Below are 22,190 nucleotides of genomic sequence, written 5' to 3' on the forward strand. Positions count from 1 at the left end.
ACAAACATACTTTTCTCCAGTGTATACCCGTGGTCGTCTACTGAGTGCATAATTTTTCGTGTTTGAACCTTTCCGTAGTGGATCATCTAGTGGTGATTGGTGAGGAGGATCTTCCAGTGGATTCCAATAACTCTGTTCACACATGCCTCGTAACAAAATTTCAGCCAGTTGTCTTGCTATTGTCTACGGAATTGAAAGATTAATATTTTCATTAGAAATACTGAATCCAGTCTCTTCAAAAATGCTTGGAGTTTTTTAAATGAATATTAGTCATGCGGAATGTATTTTCTCTGATTTTAAATCATCTAAAATATCAGGTATTCTGCTGTTTGAAAGGTTTAAGTACACAGTTCAATTCTCTAAACACAAAGGAAAAAAAACAGCAGTAAGTCAACTTTTCAATTTTACCTATGAAAGTCTGGATACTTTCAAAGTATCAATAACACCAATGGTTGCTGCTAACAGTGGAGCGCATTCAGGTATATTTTCAGGTATTTTACATTTGATAACCTCTACTGCCTTTCGAGGAACCAAAAGGTGTTTCCCTATAGCCTATGGAAAAGATGACAGTGAGGCAGATTTCCACATTGCAGCCTGCTGAAAGAACCACGGTGCAGCATATGGATATTCCATGAAGGAACTGCAAGGCATGGGAAGGATCCACCATGGAAGCATGGGAAAAGTGCAAGGATGAAGGAGTTGTGCAGAGCAACTTTTAGGGACTCACCACAACCCCCCTTCCCCATCACCCCTGTACTGCTTGGAGCTAAGAGGAAGAGGTAAAAGAGTCAGGAACGATGGAGTGAAGTTGAGCCTGGGAAGGTGGGGGAAGAGAGGAGTAGTATTTTAGATTTTGTCTTTACTTCTCTCCATTCCATTCTATTTTCACTGACAATAAATTACTTTAATTTTCTCCAAGTCAAGTCTGTTTTGCCTGTGACAGTAATTGTTAAGTGACCTCTCTGTCTTTATCTTGACCCATGAGTTTTTCTATCTTTCTGTCCCTGTCCTGCTGAGGAGGGGGTGTAAGAAAGTAGCTGAGTGAGTGTCTGGCAGCCAGCCAATGTCAAACCCAAATCTAAACCCAAACCCAGATCTAAACTCAAACTGGACTTCTGACAGCTTGGACTTGAAGATGCTGGTGTTTGCTGCTGTTGCTGTTTAGCAAGAGTAAAACTAAGTTGCAGACAGACATGAAAAACTTTGAGAAATTAATCTTGGTACCAAATATATAAGTGCAAAAATACCTACATAAATATTATGTAATAATATACATTTATAGCTTTGAGAAGTCATCTTATAATCCATAGCTACCAGTATAATTTTTTCTTTAATGCTTAATATATATATATATACAAGCTTACGTGACTACCTATGACAATGATGAAAACTCAGCAGCAGAAAAAAGGCAAGCTTTACATTTACATCAAAATTGGCAGTACTTCCCAGCAACAGCTGTGTACTGTTCAAGGCATGGGCAGCACCACACAATCTTCTGCATCTTCTACCTTAATTCCTATACCACTTATTCTCCTACCGTTTCCAATATTATCCCTCTCCATTGAAAGTCTTCTATTTAACAAATTAAATATGATTATTAGGAGTCAGTTATTAAATAAATTAAGAAATAAATTAATAAACCAATTATAATCCTTACTACCATGTTGAAAGTTTTAAAGATGCAATATTAGGATACTAATCTAAAACATTTTAAAAATTGTTACCTTAGAGCAAAAGATGTAAGTCTTGGCCCTTTATTATATAAAAAAATGCAAAAAACGTGAATCACTTATTTGATAGAGGTTTATTTTACAATGATATAAATAACACAGCTTCAAGATTTTCCCTTTTTATTTCCTTCTCTTTAGGAAGCTTTATTATGAAAATAAAGAAACGATAACTCAGTAGCTTCCAATTTAAAAAACACATGAAGACACTGTACTTTGTCCTCACTCTCATTACGTTACAGGAAGAGAAAATAACATCCTTCTAAAATAAGGGCAAATCACAAATTGGGCAATTATAATTAAGCTTGTAAGCATGGTCAGTCAGAGATCAATCAGGTTTTACCATAACCACAAATAGGAAAGAGAGCTAAGGGAAAAACTGGGCATCAATCATTCCTTTTTATTTTAAAACTTTCATTTGAACCAGGAAACGTAGCTCTACAAAGTAGTGGAGAACAGATCCTGATCAGTATGCTGTAATCTGATTATTTGCCTCTATCTCATCCACTGTATTTATGCTTTACCTGCCTACTAGAACTCTGATGCTGCAATATCAATGTGGTTTAATATAACTTACCATTCGCAGATTTTGCGTAGTTCTTGTTTCAACAGCTCTTAGTAACTCTCTGAATCTACCAACTCCTCTTGTCAAGTTCCTGTATATAAACATAAAATTTGACAGTATTCCAAATTGAATATAGTAACACTGTGATATATTACATGATAAAGTTGTTAAATTCCACACTATACATTTTTTTCCCGCATATCATCTGCATCTTTCTGTGAAACACAAATCTGGGGACCCCACCACTGATTATTGTGACAACATACACTGCCAGATTATTGGAGAAAAAAAATTTGATCTTTAGATAACTGAAGAGAAAGCAAGAAAAGTGTAAGAAGTGACCAATCCAAAAAAGGAAAAAAAAAAAAATCTGAAGTTGGTTGGGCTCCTATAGTAGTTTTAAGTGGTAGTTGTTTTTTTTTTTTCAATTGCATCAACCTTGAAAGTAGAAACTTTGGGGAAGGATCCAATTTTTAGCTGCCTGTTGATACCTTAACAAAGGAAAATAGGAAATTATAGTAAATCACTTAATACTCAGTGAATGTAATGTGTGTGGGTTTTTTTTTGTTTTGTTTTGTTTAATCTTCTTTTCATACAGGAAAGATTATGGACACAGTGAGGCCCACCCCATGGCCAGAAGAGAAGACTGGGAAATCAGTGTTCTGTTCTTGACTCCCACTGTTTTTTGGTGTGACTTCTACAACTCAAGTTTCTTTGCCTTTGCTGCTTCTGCTGCCTCAACAACTTTTACAGAGTTTACCTAGAAACTCATTAATTATTTTACTTTTCAGATTACATGACAGAGGTCACTTCTTTTCTGTGTTATGTATAATGAAGGATTATCAACATATTTCAGAAACTTCGGTCTCCAGCACAGACAGATGTGTTTCACTAGCACAAGTTCACCTTTTAAAATGACTTTTTATATAAGTGTTTTAAAAGTTCTAACATTTCCAAGTAACAAAACCTCTATGAAGAGGTTGAATGCTATGTTGAAGTAAGCGGGTGGTGAGGCACTGGCACAGGCTGCCAGAGAAGCTGTGGATGCCCCATCCCTGGAGGTGCTCAAGGCCAAGCTGGATGGGGCTTTGAGCAGCCTGGTCTGGTGGGAGGTGTCCCTGCCCATGGCAGAGGGTTGGAACTAGATGGCCTATGAGGTTCCTTCCAACCCAAAACATTCTGTGATTCTATGATACTAAGCCAACAGTTGGTAAAGAAGAAATACTCAGTCACACAAGAAATAACTATCGTAGAAGTCCACATGTTAGAGCAGAACTTGACCATAGAAAGGAAACTATTTTATAAGTGACCAGTTAGCACGCTAAGAAAAAAAAATATCTTAAATGTATATCTAACATGTGAACAACTTTGTAAAACATTTTTTATGTATATTTTTATATATATAATTTCACATAATAGCTAATAAATAGTATACCCACTCAAAGAATAGTAAAGGAAGTACAGAAAGTCAGCAGGGCAAATTTTGAAAACTCCTCTGAACGTAATGGAAGCTGGATACTTTCAGCACCTTTGGAAAGCCAAAATACCTACCATTCATCAAGACCACAAGATACGTATTCAAGAGAGCCAAAACCAGACCACTGGAATCCCAGTTTTAAGTCCTCTAAGTGCTAGAGCATATTTCTCACGAATGGAGCTTCCTCTCAAGGACTGTACTGCAAATTCACAAATGTGTCCTCACAACAAGATTCAAAAATAACAAACAAAAAACCCACACTGGCCAAAACTTGAAGAGTTGCCTGCAAAATTATCAAAAAAGAGCATGAGCATATAAGAAAAAAAAAAAAAACAACTTGTCAACTTGAAATACTAATTTCCCAGTACAGATAAAACATATAGTACATAGTAGAACTTCAAATCACAAAAATTAATATTTGATGGGGAAAAAAATACTACTTCCTAAAATTCCATACGAAGTTTGTCTTTTGAAGTGTTAAAAGGACAACCAAAACAAAATCTCTATGAAGAAGAATGCAACTTTTAAAAGTCCTTAGGAACTTCGTGGCATGTTATTGTTAGTTACTTATTACATTTTGGTAAGCATCTAGAAGGGACTGAAACTTGTGACTGAAGTTCTACGGAATCATAGAAAAAGCAGCAAGACTGTACAGGAAAAAACTTAAAATACAGAGTTAGTTTTTGCTTCATAAAGCATTTAACGCTGATCCACTGCACAAGAGAACACAAACACAATACAAATTTGTCAAGCGTCTTCTCTACAAGGTGTACTAAAAAAGATACACTTCAAAACTACAATCTAAATCAGCCAAGAATTAAGTTAAATGCTTTGAGAAAGCAATGAAGCAAAATATACCGTGAACAGTATGGTTGATCTCAACACTACACTGCTTTTAGCAAAGTACATTTCCTGTATTTGTTAACAGTTTGTAATATTTGGGAGAATAAGGTGGCAGCTGTTCTGGCACATGCCTTTCCTCCAAGCCAGCACATACCTTCTACCTGCTTTTTATTGTGATGTGCCTTCTAGCAGTTCCACCCATACTGATACAACTCCAGAGCACAAGGGCAAGTTAACTTGGACAGCAATGATCCACAGTGTCTGTAAAGGACTTTGAGATCCTTTCCATTCTTGAGGCAAGGAATTTTAAGGTACATTCACATGCACTCAAGCTGACACACCTTGTAATTTCAGACTTGAAGAAGAGGACACGGACAAACGTTGCTGGTTCCATGTTTGTATGACTGCCTCCCACCAGCACATGCTCGAGCCAAGCCCTTTGAGTTGCATATTGCTAATGTTTTTAAAGACTTATCAAAATGTTTGCTGCTTGCAGTCTTCAATAAAAGAAACTATGTTGACCCAGTAGCACTATCGCAGTTACAGACTGGGAATCAGGATTTAAAGGTACTGCTCTTCTATTGGAATTCTATACGGATAAATGCCCTTGGGGCTATCTGCATCCTTGTGTCTACCTATTGGCACTCACACTCCCGAAAGCTTCTGTTAGAATCTGATTAACTGTTATAACGCAAGACCAACTTCTATGCCCCTTGGAAAACTTCTGACAGCATTTCCTTTTAGCATAATGAAAATATTTTAACTGCATCTATGCAAAGTTGCTTCCTCCTAAACAGTGGCAGATCCATAAGAGTAGATATGATACAAAAGAAAGTGCAGGAAGAAACTTAAGGAGCAAGACGGACATACTTTTAGTACAGAATCAGCATGTAAGATCTAAGCACATCAGTTAGCAGTAGCATACTTTTGGCACAGGCATATTGGCCAACATTACCCCTGTGAAGCCTCTGCATTAAAAAGCATGTTTGGCAACAGACACCAAGGTGCTTTGTCAGCCGTGTTCCTGATAAACCTCACACCCCAGACAAATATCTTTCCATTTTTAAACACATGTTTTAAGATGAAAAGAATGAAATAAACTGTTCAAGGAGAAGTGGTCCATATTTGAAAGTTAGGATAAAAGAACAAATGGTAACACAGAAGTGAGATCCAGTCACAATGCACTCAATACAGCCTAAGAAAAAATACTTTAAATTTAACCTCAAAAAGGTTGGTAAGATTAATATATTTTTTATTTGCAGTATATTTTGCTATCTTCTCCACTAATGTGAGAATTGCTTTGTCATGCATTTTCTTTGTAGTAATCAAATTAAAAAATAATAATAGTTACTTAGTCTAACATTGACTTTTATAGATTAAACACGGAATTAGAATAAATTTTTGCTTAGTGAGCTTAGACCAAGCCTCACCCGCTTTGCAATTTATTGGTTAAATTGCAGGTGTTTATCCCACTTAACAGAGAAAAGTATATCCAGAACCATGCCAATGAACAAGAAACGTTTCTCATGGTAGCTTATTACCTCATTATCAAGGCTTACTATATCTGATTTAAGAAATACTCATGTTTTAGAAGGAGGGGAAAAAACAAGAACTACTCATATTTTAAAAAAGGGGGAAAAAAACATGAACAGTGAAATCTAAATCACTTGATGAAAGTGATGAAACGTAAATTGCTTTCAGAATGGAGCCCGTTTCCCAAATGCACTCTCCCTCTCTATACAGAAAAAGAAATGTAATGTTTGTAACCTCGATAGTACATTTTAAGTTTTAAAGATTGTTGTTTAAGAACTCAAACAGCAAAGAATAAAGTATTTGTTTTAAATTTGTACAAACACTCTACTTAGGGAAGGAGTAGGGACAGGCAAAATTCTTGACACAGAACAGAAACCTCAGATTAACTCTTTAGCACTAACAGAACAACAGCTTAATCCTCTGAGGCATGTTATTTACCATACTAGAGCAATTGTTCTATGTAACCTTTCAAAGATTAAAGCAAAAAAGACCAAAATCTCTACAGCTTTCTGAACTTTATTACAGATTTGACCAAAGAGATAATGCCAAATCTTTTGCACAACTGGCCGTGCTTCAGATAGTTGTGACTAAGGCTTGTTTGTTTTCTCTCACTTTTAAGGAGAAAAAGAAAAATGAATAATTTTATCCACAACTATAAAAACGATGGACCTAAAGCAATCCAGTTCTGTTTAGTCTTTTTTGCTCTAGTTTCTCTCTTCCTTTCATACTTTTCCCTTAACATTCTCACGCTACTGTATAATTTCCACAAAACATTGATTATCACTGGGTATTACTTTCTGAATTACAAGTAGAAAATCTTTTATGTCCTTCTACAATCTAAGCTGTTATTTTTAAACATATAAAAAGCACAAAACAAAAACAAACAAAAAAGCACCACAACCACAAAATGGCAACAATATCACTGTGCATCATACATTTATTTTATCTATTGTTAACTCATGTGGAAAGAAAAATCCTTGGTATTTGATATTCACTACAGCAAATCATGTTTGCTTGATGCTTGAAAGTTCCTGATTGAAGTTTTAGCTTATAAATGAAACATCCTCAGTGTGCCATTACTGCTGTGTAAACCCAAGTATTCGAAACAGCCCAATCAAGCAGCAATTCTTTTAGAACACACAGTAACAAAACATCTAAACAGCCTTACTTTATCCTCATCTACTATTCTCCTGAAGGCCATAATCACATGCATTTGGAATGAAAACGCATTGCCTAGACTGCAGTTCCACTGGTAGCTAAATCCATTTAATGCTTCACTACCAAAAAGCGAAGGCCTCATTCTCCCAAATCTCTTCTTGGTATTTGTTCCCTTTTTCCACCACTCTTCCTTCTTCACACCTTCCTGCTCTCAGCTATCTCTTTTCTCACAGCAACGCCAGCCATTATCACACCTTCTGGTGAATCTTTCATCTCACTAAAATGAAAGAAAGATGTAATTGCTTTGCCATTTGTTTTCCACTGGTTTGGAAAATGAAGTTTCTGGTACAAACATGTACAAACAAAAAATAAACAATATGTGCCAGGAGTGTAGGTACAGGGAAGATGAGAGCTGGTAACACCACACTTGTTGACACCAGCACCTCAGCTCCTTCTCAGATTTTTAGAATATTATTTCATATAAGTATATAGATATGCATGTGTGCATGTATGTGTGTGTATATATATTTACACACGTATGTACACGTGTATATATACATGTGTGTATATATACGCACACACACAAAGCACTAGTCTCAACTACTAAAACACAACAAACAGATTCACAAAAATGACTTCACAAGTTACTCAAGAAAGAGTGGATTAGAAATCCTGCCCTTTAACTCTTATATGTTACTTTCTCTTTGAGCAGAGATCTAGTCAGAGGAAGAAGCAGGGGTAGATTACAAAGGTAAAGTTCTTGAATTCACAAGAAAAAAAAGCAGTAAACATTCCAGAAAGTTTTACTACCGAAATAAGCTAACAGATGGAATGAGGCAAATCTAATTTACTCTGGTAAATATTTAATACTGTATTACACATCAGTCAATCTGTATAGTCATAAACTTTATAGAGTTATTTTATCTATATTTGGATGAAAATATAAAAACTCCCACTGAAGTAGAAAGAAGACATGCAGTAAATACAAAGATTTTGTTTAGAATACCACCTTGAAGATATAGGATGCCTCTCATTTTAATATCAAGCCTGATAAAAGCATGGGGAACTTCAGCAGTGAATGACATGGCAGTGGTTTTACAACCTGTCTTAGAGATACAAAGGTCAGAAAAGAGCAGCAGAAACACAAAGGAAGTATGCGGTGGTAAAATACAAGATTCTATACAGTAACAAAACCGCTGGGATGCATCCCTGGAGCAGTAACACCCGGCAGATCAAAAAGAGCTAATCTGAAGTAAGAGATCAAATATTTGGTCATGGGCATTGGTTCGCAAAAACAGAGACAAGGCCAAATTCTAAGCACTGTTTGTGGTTCAGCCCTCTCAGTGGTGGCACAGCAGAGAAAGGAGTAGAAGGAACAGAAAGGCATCTCTTCAGAGAGCACAAACCAGTGGTGACACCTGTGAAGAAGCACGCTTGTCACTGGCCGTGCCCCACTCTCAGAGAGGGAACCCAATGAAGGGGAAGGGAAGCCCACAAGTCCTTATAGCATGAGAGGCTTCATGCAAATCCCAGCAGCAGCTACTACCTCCCACTGCACTCTATGGTGGGGAGTGGACTCTTTGCATCACACAGCCATTTTCCGGGCAAAACGCACGTTGCTCTCTTCTTTCACAGAGTGTTTTTTAAGCTTGCAAACTCATAATGCATTTCTGAAAAAACAAGAGCTGAGGTAAAGAAATGGGATGGAGAGAGAGCAGGACTCCCAAGGTGACATTTCAGCACTAAGAAGCATTTCTGTTCTCAGCTGAGACCTCACCACTGGCAAACAATTGAAGAAAACAGGTGTTGGTGCTGCAGTATAATGCAGAATGGCTAAAAACCAAACCTGATGTACAGCAAAGGGGAAAAAATTCACAAAGATAAAACTAGTTTTAATGATAATACTTCTCCAGTAGATACCTAAGAGCTTCAGACAATCTTGGTGGTCTGTATTCAAAAAAATTGCAAATGAGAATAAGTACAGAGATGAGACTGAAGAAGCAGTAGGGCAGAAAAAAAACGTTTTTATGTTGGTTAACATTGGGGAAAAAACACTAAGAAGTTAATTAAGCACAAAGTAGGATGTTGCAGGAAAAGAAGAGAAGATAAACACTAGCACTGGAACACTGATACATATTATGGCAGTTCAATAATACATTAAAAAAAAAAAAGATCAGAGTATAACTGATTTGTAGCCACTTGAGCTCGGTGCTGAGACAGTATTGTGAGAGAGCTCTAAGTACTAATACACCAGTGTAAGACCTAACATAAAACTTGGTCTGTTGTGGGCTTGTGCCCATCATAAATTCAGTAACTAAAAGTGTTTCTTCAAACTGAAAACCAGAGTATTATATTGGACAGCAGTGTGAAAACAGCAACATTTACTGAAAAAAAGTGATAGAGCCCATTAACCAGGGGAAGGGAAGGAAGGGTGGAGAGGGAAAGGGGAAAATCAGGCAAGAGGTTATCAAACATCCTTTGATTTTCCCACTCTCATTAACACTGGAGATGTTTAACTTCGAAGTTGCTGTTTCTGGTTAGCTAGAGATGTTAATAGCTGAAAAAAAGTAGTGGAAAACGGTGAGTTTAAGTTGCTTAGGTGCCATTTATTCATCAGTATAGTTAAGAGTTTTGCCCCTTTATTGCCAACTCTTGTGTTTGCTATCGGACTGTTATACCAAAACAAAGTATAACAGAGGACGGGATTTCCTTTTTTCTATTGCATCCCAATAACAGTTCTGAAAGTGCTTACTAAGCTTTCTTTTATTCTTATGCTCTCCAAATTCATTGTGAACACTGCCATGTAAACGCATACATTAACTCGGAGAAAAGCAGGACGATAAAGGCAAAAATCTCTAAATTCATACTACATAGAGCACACTTAAAACACGAATTGTACCTACAAACAGGTACAATACTTTCTGGAAAAAAGAACCCATGCAAATGCTTCAAAGCAAACAACCAGAATCTGTCCTAGTAATTGCTATTCTTTATACTGTTCCACTGCTTATTCATAACTAAGAAGAATTCATGCAGTATTCCTAAGCATAAGACTTACAAGCAACACTTCTTTAAGGGGAAAAAAAAAAAAAAAAGTCTAAAAACATCTTGTTGATAGTCTTATAAAAATGTCAATGCAAAATAAATGAGGGAGATTACTTCACTGCTGAGTTGCTTACCATACTTGTGTCTGAATGCAATCTCTGAGGAACCACTTATTTCCAAAGAAACTCTGTTTTTAAGTACCCCCACTGCAGTAATATGAAGATTTGGTGGCAGTAAAACAAGATGACATTAAAACACGATCAAAATTATTCATACACACGCACTATGTTTATGCATGGGAGAGAAATCAAATGCACAAGGGCACTACCACACACTCATAAAAAGAAATGCCACTTTCACTTTCTCGTATTTAAAAATACAGTGCATCCAACAAGAGCTGAGAAGAAAATCATTTGGGAAGGGTAGGCCAGCAAGGGACAGAGAATCTGGGAGACATAAAAGGTCAGATCTGACATGCCTACCAAATACAAATTGCTGGAACATAAGTAAACATTTTCAGTACAAACACCAAAGTGCCTGCATGTCAACAATAATTACAAGCCCTCTCCAGTAAACTGGCTGTTGAATACATTATCCTGGTGGTTATATATTTTGAAAGGAAAGGATGTGGAGATCGGGAGGTGCAAAGGAAGATTTTTCCAGTATTCAGCTGAAAATACAGGTAAAGCTTGCCTGCCTTTAACAGACGACTAGCATTTCTGTAACACACACCGTTTCCAAGGTTTTCACTGCAGTTAAGCTTTGATTCTTACCACAGTCAAATCAATACTACTTTTAACTTAGAAACATTTATTTTTAATTGTCTGGACAATGACGAGGAAATAACCTGAGCATTGGACGCTTTGAAAGAACCGATGAATTTCAAATGCCATGAATTTCAATAACAAATGACGAGACACACAGTCTCCAACACCTGCACAGTATTTGTTTTTTCTTACCACTGTACCAGCCTTCTGTCCACTACAACACCACGGCCTGTGTTGTCACAAACTAGTTTGAACTCTGATGCACTGTCTACAACTTCAGAGGATAGCACTGAAGAGTCAAACAATGCAATGTGTTTACTCTTCGCAAAAATAGTTTCAGAATAGTTATTATTATTTAAAATGAAGATGAATCATCCTTTAGGACTAGTCTTTTACATCTCTGTAGATAAGCAGTCACCTGTTTTTTCCAAGAGCCAGTTCCATTTTCATGACAACTATGACCAAAATACATACACTCCTTCCCAGGCACACTTACCCAAATGCTTAGCAAATCAGTTCTGCCACTACCATGAGGAAACCTAGCACCAATAAATCCTCCCACCTAGTTATTTCCTCCTCTTCAAGTCAACAGGGTCAGTTAACGTTTTAGTTAAAACTGGCAACTGTGGCTCACATTCAGTGATGTACCTTATTTACTAATTAATGTTGACAAGATACCTAAGACTTCATCAGAATTTGCATCTTCATCTTTGGAGATGTGCAGAACAATTGGTCAAGGTATCACACATTCACACCCACACACATGCACGCAACAATAGCACTTACGGATTGACTTCTGTACACTCTCCCTTGCCTACTAACACAAGAGCAATATTCCTGCAAGTGCCATAGTGGAAAAACAAAACAACTCCTACATAGACAAGTCCTTTACATGAGTAACTCCAAGTACTGTTGTTTTGTGTGTTTGTCAGACATTCTGTAAGCCAATAAAAATCAATTATTCACATAAAAACTTTCTATTTTCTTGGGTTAAATGTCTGCTAAGAAAGGGCTGGCCTCTGAACAACATCATCATGGAGAGGACTGGGAAGGTCTTGCTTCAGAGCAGCTGTGTCAGCACAGATAATGGCACCATGAGGAATACAGACCTGGTCCAGTCCCTAGAGCAATGTCCTTGAGAGGTTGTGACATGTAGGATAAGTGGTAAGAGAGCTCAGGAAGTTAGCTAATGCTGGTTTTCACATGATGGCCACCTGATTTTAGATTCCAACCAAAAAGCTCTTTTGCTTTAAGAGTGTACAGAGCCAATACTGTCCTGACCTTTGCTAATTCAAAAACACATTTACAATTTTGTCTGGTTCATCTTACAGCACAAATACAAAGTAAATTCAACAGAAGGATTACTCAGAACATAACTTGATGTCCTTTATCAGGGGCATTTTACTTGAAAACAAACAAGCAAACAAAAACACAACCAAACAACAACAACAAAAAAATGTTAAAGTACTCATGTCAAAGTTTTTATGCTCGTTGCTTTTCTTGGAACAATACCAGGTCTTTGAACTCCACCAATTTGAAATTACAAAGCAGCTACTAGACTAAATGGAAGTTGCATAATCAGCCAGAAAAACATTTAAAGTCATATATATTTTAAACCCTCCTTTTAGATTCAGAACAGCTTCCTTAACTTGCTACAACTTGCAAAGCTGAAATGTTCCTCAGCTCCCAAGTGAAAAATGGGAATCTAGTTTGACACTTTACTTAAATTCTGTACATTTTGGAAGAAAACATTAATTTCTGATTCGTGCCTTAATAGATCATTAAAATAGTGCTCTTCCATTCAGACTATTGCCACTTTAGGCTTTTTTTATTTTTTTATTTTTAGATAATTGCTATTCCATGTATTTTCAAAATGCTGGCACTTAGCAGTTAGGCTTCAGAGGTTTCAAACACTAATGCATGCCTGAAAGATATTCACTTAATCTTCTACAAAAACTTGCTTTCTTGACTCAAATGAAAATCTCTGCACAGTTAGTGAGCAGAAGTTTAAAGTTGATCAAGCAGCATTCTGGGTAGGCCACAACATTCCCTACATTACTGCTGAAATGATGCTCTTTTAGTTGGTATTAAAGTTCTCAATTTCTTTTTGAGTTTGTAATTAACACACACAAAAATGGGATTTCCAGTTCTAGAGGACAAAGAGTCCAAAAGCAGTGAATAAATGAGTGAACAAAGGTATACAACAACACATTTCCCCACAAAAGGACTTTAGACAAATTCAGTTCTCCATCAGTTTTTTTTTTGTTGTTGTTGTTTGTTTGTTTTTGTTTTGTTTGTTTGTTTTTGGTTTTGTTTTTTTTTTTTTTTTAGTACTTATTGGAGTGGAACTGAAACCTTAAAAAAAGTAATTCCACACCCATATCCATAAGCATCTAGTCAGATCTTTAAGCGTGTTCTAGTGTATAAATTGTTAAATCCACAATGCTGATAACAAGAAAAAATTTGAATTCACTCAATACAATGCCAGATGATAGTTTAGTGGAAAGAACTTTCTTTTTGGATTTAACTTATTTTAATGTTACAATCTCACTTCAAGAACATACAAGTAACAGCCTCCACTGCATTGCAATATGAATACCAGAGCTGGTCTGCCTGTAAAAACAGGCTAATTTTTCCTTTTCTTCTCCCTCAACACTCACAAGCAGTTAAATAGGTGATTTCCTGCATCTTCCACAGGATTCACACCCTTTTGGTATCTACAGCTTTAACTGAAAAAAGTTTATTTAAATCAGTATTTCAGTTTCTAAACTCCCTGTATTAAAAATATCTACATTTCCCCTGCTTGAAAATTTTCATATAATCATTATAATTTTAGATTAAATTAAAACTTGAAGTATATTTGAAAGCATAATACAAAGATCGAAGATCTTGAACTCAATTTATTAGGTTCTGATAAACCTAATATCAGAATACATGCCAAATTTAAAAATCAAGGGAAGCATCTTTGATACCAATGTATTGAAAAGCATGCTAAAAATTTGTCACTGTTAAAAATATATATATTTAAAGTAGCAACCTTCTGTGTTCAGTTCTGGTAAATTCAATTGAAAAACAAACAAGCAAAGAAAGAAAGGACCAATAAAAGCAGCAATATAACTGAGGGCCTGGAACAATGGCCATATTAGGCAATCTTGAAAGAATTGGGATTGGCTCTAAATTAAGAAAGGAAACTGAAGGATATAATGGTACAAGTATGCAAAATAATGGTTGGCTCTGATTCATTTTTCCCTGACACCTCGTTTCCTCTTCTACTACTTCTAGCACTAGACAACTAAATTGGAAGACGACATTTAAAATTAAATATATAATGCATAATCTGCTTGTAAACTACAAGCGACCACTGTACTAAGGAGTGGGGGAAAAAAAAAAATAGTATGTTTATGGAGGAGTTGATAAGAACACCAGCAGCTTCACTGTGAAGGATTACGATGTGCACAGAATCAAATCAGCTTTTTGAAAGTTTATGCCAGACCAGCTGATATGGTCTAGGAAAAAAAAAAAAAAAAAAAAAAAAGCATTCCTCTATGGGCTAAATGTTCTTTAATAAACCACTACACAACTTTTTGTGGTTACTCTTAATCTTCTCTATCTACTGCTGATTACTTTTAGGCCTTCAAAATCCTTTGAAATGTGGAATTTAGCTTATTCTTTACCATGATTGCCACTGCGATTCTTTTAATACTTGCATTTTACTTATCTTTTGTGCAGACACGAAAACAGTAATTTATTTTTAGCCCTGCTAAATAAAAAAAAAACAAAAAACAAAAAACAAAAAACACTTTCAGAACATTCCATTCCACTTGCAATTAAATGATGAAAACTGAACTCATACATAATTCTCAGATCATGCAATATGGCAGCATTACTTCCTTACTTTAAGAAGCTTAGTGACCATTTTCCTGCTGACTGCCCTGACTGCCCTGAACAGTTTCAAAATTGGGATATCCTTTTATCAACCAACCATCAGTACATGAAAATCTCGAACTCTTTACAGACACTGCATAATTTACCTTCATCTCCTGTTTATGCACTTGAAAGAATAAGAAACATTTTTGGTAAAAAATGCTAGTCCTATCTAGAGTTCCAAAATTTCAATAAAATAACACAAAACAAAAGCCCTGCAGATCAATTTTTAAACTATATGCTTTCAGCAACAAATGTCAGAAATGTACTTAAAAACCATTTGTGCAAAGTTTTAAAGCTCCAAAACCATGAAGAGTACTGTTTCTTTTTTTTTATTTTCCATGATGGCTGAATTTATTTTTAGACTTTTAATAGAAGTTTTCTTTAAAATTATAAAGGAGCTCCCATGCAGGATCTAAAAGGATCTATAGAGCAGGTACAATAGAGATTGTATACTTGTATACATACTGTTGGTCTTCATGCACATTTATCCTGCAGCATAATGTTAAAATAAGTGATAACTGAAGAGATTCAGAAAAAAATTATGAAATCAAAATTATAAAAATCAGGAATTTCAATATGTTCTCAATCACTCTATAATAACATATTTCTAATATTTACTTTCTAATAGTAAAAGAACTATCAAAGAATAGGTCAAGTTTAAGGTATTTTAAGTTCTCACAATTAGAAAGTAAAATACAAAATGTTTTCTGTTTCATATACTTTAATCAAAGGATTTAACAACACATAAATAAATACAATATGGACAGCCTCATTATTTCATTTAAAACTTTTGTGCCTTATTAAAGAGGCCTCATGATCGCATGACCCACAATTGTTAAAAAGTATCCCAACCTGTTAGAACGAAAATACAAAACTTAAATCAAAACAAAAATGGTGAACCAAATCTTACCCATTCTTAAAATATAAAACATGTGCTCTTTGTAATCCTGTTTCCAAGAAAAAACCAAGTTCTTGTTCATGTGTAGTGGGTCCTGGTTTAGGGCTTCTGTTTTGTATATTTGTATTAATCACCTAGGAGAACACAAGAAAAAAATACAACAAAAATTATCAAGTTTTGTAGACTTTCACAATGAAACTAATACTTTACACTGGAAAAGTCTTTCATTTTCAGGCAGCTGATAGCAGAATAGTTCTATCCTTAATTCCATTCATACCTAAATATAAATCTTTTTTTTCTGTTGACTATCCCTTAAACAGTAATTTCTTCACCAAGCAGAATGGCCTCTAAGAAAAATTTTATAATACATTTTCAGAAGTTAATGTGAAGAACAGTATAAAAAAGAAGTGCATGATGAAGCATATTTGCAATCTCACTCGGTAGATGAGGCGATGGTATTTAAAATTTAAAACCTGGCAGAATAGGAAAGAGTGCTGCAGAAAGCAGCACTGAAGATTAAAAGTGATATCCAGAGAGATTTTAAAAGAAACAGTTTAGAAATGATTTAATTTGTATTAGTTACATTAAAAATGGAAAATGATCAGCTTTCAACTGCCTTAATATTCACTACATATTCTACCAACCACTAAGATACAACAAAAACATTCCAAAGCAAAAAAGCTCAGAAAATAAGAATGTGTGTTTATTTAAAAAGCAGTATCAATTACTTCTCTCCCTCTTCATTTTGTTTTTTTCTTTTGCTTTTCTGACCCCAGCTTAGTATCTAATGGAGAGTATACCATTAATTATTTTTAAGAATTATCTGAAATGCCAGGAAGCGTATACACACAATATACATACTTCCTACTTCCTATGTGTTTGAAATATACCATAATATACCATGTTCATAAATGAATTCCAAGGAGGCTACAGATCAGCATCCTGAACATACATAATAATTAAGAGAGTTCTGTCCCTTTTCAGACTACTAGCAGAATCTTCTAGGAGGACAGAAAGTCACACTAGCCTTATTGTCCAATAGTAAGCATGCCCTGAAGTTCTAAGAAAACAAATATCAGACGTTTTCTTTCAGATGAACTACCAAAATGTCGGTATCATCATACCAATAAGAGACGATCCACACAATTCTTACCCTTTCTATCTCCTGAAGGTACAGAAGAGCAATATCCCCAGCCTTCTCATAGCACGTAACAATTTCTTGTTCACGGTCCACATGGAGGTTGCTAGCTGAAGAAGAAATTGGCAACTTCTCAAGACAGAGACCTGAAAATAAAATATTTTCAAAGGAAGCATTAAAAACTAATGTCATAAAATACTGCATCTGGAGTATAGTCCAGGCTAAACCCTTTTGATTATGGGAAGAAGCAAAGAAGCTACTGAAAAAAATTGAAGGTATGGTCCTCTGATACAGACAGAAGTAAATAACACTGAATCCTTAATGATTGTAAAACTATGAGAAGCAATTTCAGCAATTATGATTTAAATTAAAATTATGACATTCTACCACAAAGCTGTCCAGTGTCCTTCTATACCACTTTTGAATTACTGGAGACATCTTCACTTACCCCAAGTGATTACAGAAACAACAGCAAGGTGAGAAAAGCACTCAAAGTAATACCAAACCTAGCAACAAGCAAAGCAGAGGCACCAACAAAAGCAAATATATTTTCAAGAAATAAAGGATCAGGAAGTGGAATTTTTGGATTTAATTTTTTGTTTATCAAATTTCCATCTCTTCAGTTTTCAGAAATCTCACTACACAGTGCAACAGGCTTGCAGCAAGCTTTATATCACCTGTTACCTATGTTATTTGTCAAACACTCATTCTCTGAACAGTGGCCTATTCGCTGTCTGATTCTACTTACCTTGCTATGGAATTACAGAACACACTAAACACAATTAACAACATGCTTGAAAAGAAAGGATTAGCATATCCTCTGCAGGAAGAAAACACTAAACTCCTAATGACAAATAGTGATTTCAATACGCTTTTTGTATCTGTTGTCAAGACAATCAGAATAAGTTCAAGAACCCAGACATGATCCTAACTTTGTGCTGGCCTACCATGCTAATGAACAATATAGGAGCTGAAAAAAAAAATTTATTAATATTAATATTTAATATTTAATCACTATTAAATTGCCCTCCATACACACCCTCATTAGGTCTTGCACTAAAAATAAATGCAGCATAAGACACCACACAGGCAGTTAGCATTTTAAGCCTTAGATTTTCTAGGAAAAATTGTGACAGATACCCACATTTATGTGAATGCCCACAAAACAACTCAATACAACCAGCTTTAGTAAGAGGTACCTCTCTCTCTCATCAAGCACGGAAGTCTTTTGTGCCTTTATTAGACCTATCCAACAAAAACACTATCTGGTGCTTTGAAGCCAAAAAATATAAAGTTTTTGCTTGTCTAAAATCAAAACAACATTCATTAATCAATGGTATCTCCTATACAAGCCACTTCTATTAAAGTTGTTTTCAAAATAATTAATGAAAACAGCTGGAAAGGACCTCAAGAACACTCCTCTGTCTATCTGAATAAGGAATCAACCAACACCAACAGATGCTCTTCCAACATGTTCTTAAATCCTTGGCCTTCTTAAGCAATGCATTATAGAGCACAGCTATTCTTACAATTAGTATTTTTTCCTAACATCTAAATCTCCCTCCCTAGATTAAGTATTCCTAGTCTTCTTCACAGATTATTCCTTTCTTTACAAAATTTCTTTTCTAATTTCCATCTAGAAAAAGAGAGACATGTTTCCTACAATGAATATCAAATTTTCATTCTTTTCATGCTTCCTTGATATTAGATCATTTTCGTCTCCTCTGGAGGCTCTCCAATGGGTTATATCTACCTTGGCTCATTGTGTCAAAAAATGGATACAAAGCTCTACTTGGAGCCTCAACAGCACCGAGCAGAAAAGATGAAAAACTTTCTGCATTTGATAGAGGATACTTTATTTTTTTTTAAATACAAATCACTAAAACTTTTGTATCTTCTTGTGCATATTAGTAAAAGATTCCCTTCTACTTTTGACATGCAACAGATCTCCACATCATATTCTGCAAAACAAACTTAAAAATCAGTATACTTTTCAAAAACCTACACATTCTGATAGCCTAGCAAACATTCAAGTAGACTCTCTTGAAAACCTGCCAAACCTGAGTACAACAGACACTGGGCTTTTCTGACATGTTGTGGTTTTCATCTTAACATCTCTCTAAATATTAGAAAATATATTAAAATAGTCTAGAACAACTTATGCTGGTCTGCTTTCTTTCAATTTTTCAATCATATAACAAATATTGTTATATGTAGTATAGGTAGTTTGTTGTTATTTTTGTTTGTCTGGCTGTTTTTTTCATTTTGTTTTGTTTTGTCTTTTGCTAATCATATATCCAAAAGATGTAACTATACAAAAAGTTCAAATCTCCTGCTGCTTGAAGTGACCCTCTGATAAGAACTAAACATACGGTTGATGTTGGATAAAAAGCTGGCAGTGTCCTACATGAACAATTTCAAACTAAGAGATGACCATAAAACACAATAAATGAGCAGCAATTAGAAAAATGCCAAATGACTAAAAGCATCAGATAGTGGGCACGTGGATCACTTCTCTCCACCCCTTCTCTCCCATGACACAAACAACAGGGGCCCCACAGTAATCCTCCATTTATGGCACACATTACTCAGCCAGCTATTTGTAGAATTGTCTCCGTTTTATTATTTATATTTTTATAATTTATGGCCAGAACTATTTATTTTTTTTTTAAGTTGAAAATCTCAGTATAAGGACCTTTTCTCATTTTAGCTGGGAATTCTCTTTCAGATATCAAAGAATCTCTGTGTTCCATCAGAAAATTTAAAGTAATGGAGAGGAAAAGTACAAAATTGTGACAGGGTCCTCTGACAAAGCACATAATACTATTGCTTAAAGTAACTTTATTATACAACTGTACTTAGTGTATTTTTCCTGGTATGCTTATTACAACCTGTCAAAGTATATGTATTTTAAGCAGGCAATGCTTTACAGACAGAAGTCAATTTGGAGAACTATCCTGGAACAACCATTTACCAGGATGGTTCAGAGACTTTATTTGGTTTGCTGACACAAGAAATAATTTCAATTCAATACTGCATTAAAAATGAAACCATATTGACTAGAAGGAAAACATTGAATAAATTAAGAATTCTGTAACATGTTAAAACAAGAAGTTCCTTCAGATTCCAAGCTACTCATTTAACTCTTTCTTAAGAGAATCTTAAGAGAATCTTTGGGGATTGTTAGCATTAGGTAGAGGTTGGACTAGATGATCTTGAGGTCTCTTCCAACCTAGAAATTCTGTGATTCTGTGATTAAAAACAGATGATGGAGTGTAGAAATAATTATTAAAACACATAAAAATATTTTAATTTGAAATAGATAAAAACAGCAATATAGCAATAACAACCACAAATTATATTACTCACTTCTTTGTAAGAATATTGTGAATGATTAGAAATTAATTAAAACAAAGCATTATTATATTAGGCAATATTATATACTATAAGGCAATATTATATTATATAGTCTTGAAAAACAAAAGGCAAGTTGTAACTTACGGAATTTAGAAACACATGAATTCAAAGACACACATGTCACCCTAAATAATCTGCTGACAATGTTCACATGCATTTGGACAAGTCAGATCTCCCCTATGTGCTTATTTCCACAGTTCCCGGGCAAAAATCTGTTTTTCTGCCTGAAGAGGGTACAAATTTCTTTAATTACTTGTAATTTTTTGAGATATTAAGCAAAGAGTTACATGTTCAACTCTATTTTTTGAGAAATTCAGCAGAGTTACTGCTATGAAATATTACTGCATTTGTTGTACAAGTCACAGCAATTGGTTTATTTAACCTTTATTCTTGATATTGTTTTAGCTTGTGTTCAAGAATATCATGCCAGCTGGTATCACAAATTGACTTTGATATTATGGCTTTTAAGTTTAAGCCCTTCCAGTCAAAACCACCTTCAAGTAAAAGCTTCTAACAAACTGGGTCAGTTTTATTTTGGGAAGACACTTATCTCATACATATCTAGTCCAGATATCAAGCAAGATGACTCCTGAGGGAAAAGAAAGTGAGAAGCAGTGAAATGAATACAAGTCCATTCTAGTTAAGCTTGTGTGTTTTGCCAAGTAACTCTAAAATTGTTGTCAAAAGAGTAGAACAGCAACAAACAGTATTTGAACAAGAAAAAGGTACGCCTGATATTTCAATTACATGATAGCTTGTGAAGGTTTTCTTTAAATCTTTTATAAAAATTATAAATTATCCATATTTTAGATTCAGAAAGCAGACAGTAGATAGTTTTATCACTTACTCCAAGTGATCTTCATGTCTGTATGCTCTCAAATCAGTGATCAAAGTTATGCCAAGCCTTTTTTTTTTAAACAAGTACATTACAAGAGCAAACTAACTGCAGTATCCCATACACATAACTACTACCCAAAAAAGAGGGTTCCTCATAAGAATGAGCAATAAACTAACAAGTTTTAAGTTCTCATGGATAAGATTTGCTTATTCTTTGCAGTTTTTTGTTTTGATTACATTGACTTTTCATTTTCATTCATTAAAAAGAAAAAAAGTAGACTTTCTGTTGGAAAACCAACTAACATCCCCATTTCATTTTACAAAGTAAAGCAAAAATTACTCAAAGGTCAAAAGGGAATCCACAGCAGATTTCAGATCTTTACCAAGTACTCAAACCACCCAGATTGCTACTGAAACCATTAAAAACATACATCTACACACCGCAATCCTGAGAAGAGCCTGTCGCATCTGTCACATTTATGGCATTTTGTGTAACTGAGGATCTTAGAAGATGCCAGTCAGTACCTTGTCTGTATAAGTGCTTGTCAATTTTAGAGACCACAAGTAATAACTGTGGTTTATCTCCTGTCCTCAGTAGTCAATTCAAAGGACAGACAAAAACAAACAAAAAGTGAAAGACTATTTTATACTTAAGTAAATAAACATGTTTTTGCAAGAGGGAAAAAGTCGCATGAATAGAAAGGGTCCCTGGGTTTGCTTCCTGTTTTCCTTCGACATGTAAAATCAAAGTCTGAGTATACATCCTTTATTCTTCCCTATAGGATATGCAAAGCAATAGTGGTAAGTGTTCCATAGGCTGTACACAAATGAACAAAAGGCACCAACCTTTCATCTCTG

The 22,190-nt window shown here is 35.1% G+C and overlaps 1 protein-coding gene across 5 annotated transcripts in view; it reads right to left on the reverse strand.

Annotated features, from left to right (window-relative positions):
- TTC7B (tetratricopeptide repeat domain 7B) overlaps positions 1-22,190 on the reverse strand; it is a 136,575-nt gene that overhangs the window by 85,385 nt on the left and 29,000 nt on the right. For all 5 annotated transcript variants that reach the window (XM_084288206.1, XM_084288208.1, XM_084288207.1 and 2 more), the window contains exons 4-7: positions 17,094-17,224; positions 15,953-16,074; positions 2,305-2,383; positions 11-183 (exon numbers count right to left, since the gene is read on the reverse strand). In XM_084288206.1, coding sequence (XP_084144332.1) covers positions 11-183; positions 2,305-2,383; positions 15,953-16,074; positions 17,094-17,224 — 505 coding nt within the window. The remainder of the gene's footprint in view (positions 1-10; positions 184-2,304; positions 2,384-15,952; positions 16,075-17,093; positions 17,225-22,190) is intronic.

Source organism: Netta rufina (genome assembly GCF_964035555.1).
Source record: "Netta rufina genome assembly, chromosome: 5".
NCBI classification, from domain to species: domain Eukaryota; kingdom Metazoa; phylum Chordata; class Aves; order Anseriformes; family Anatidae; genus Netta; species Netta rufina.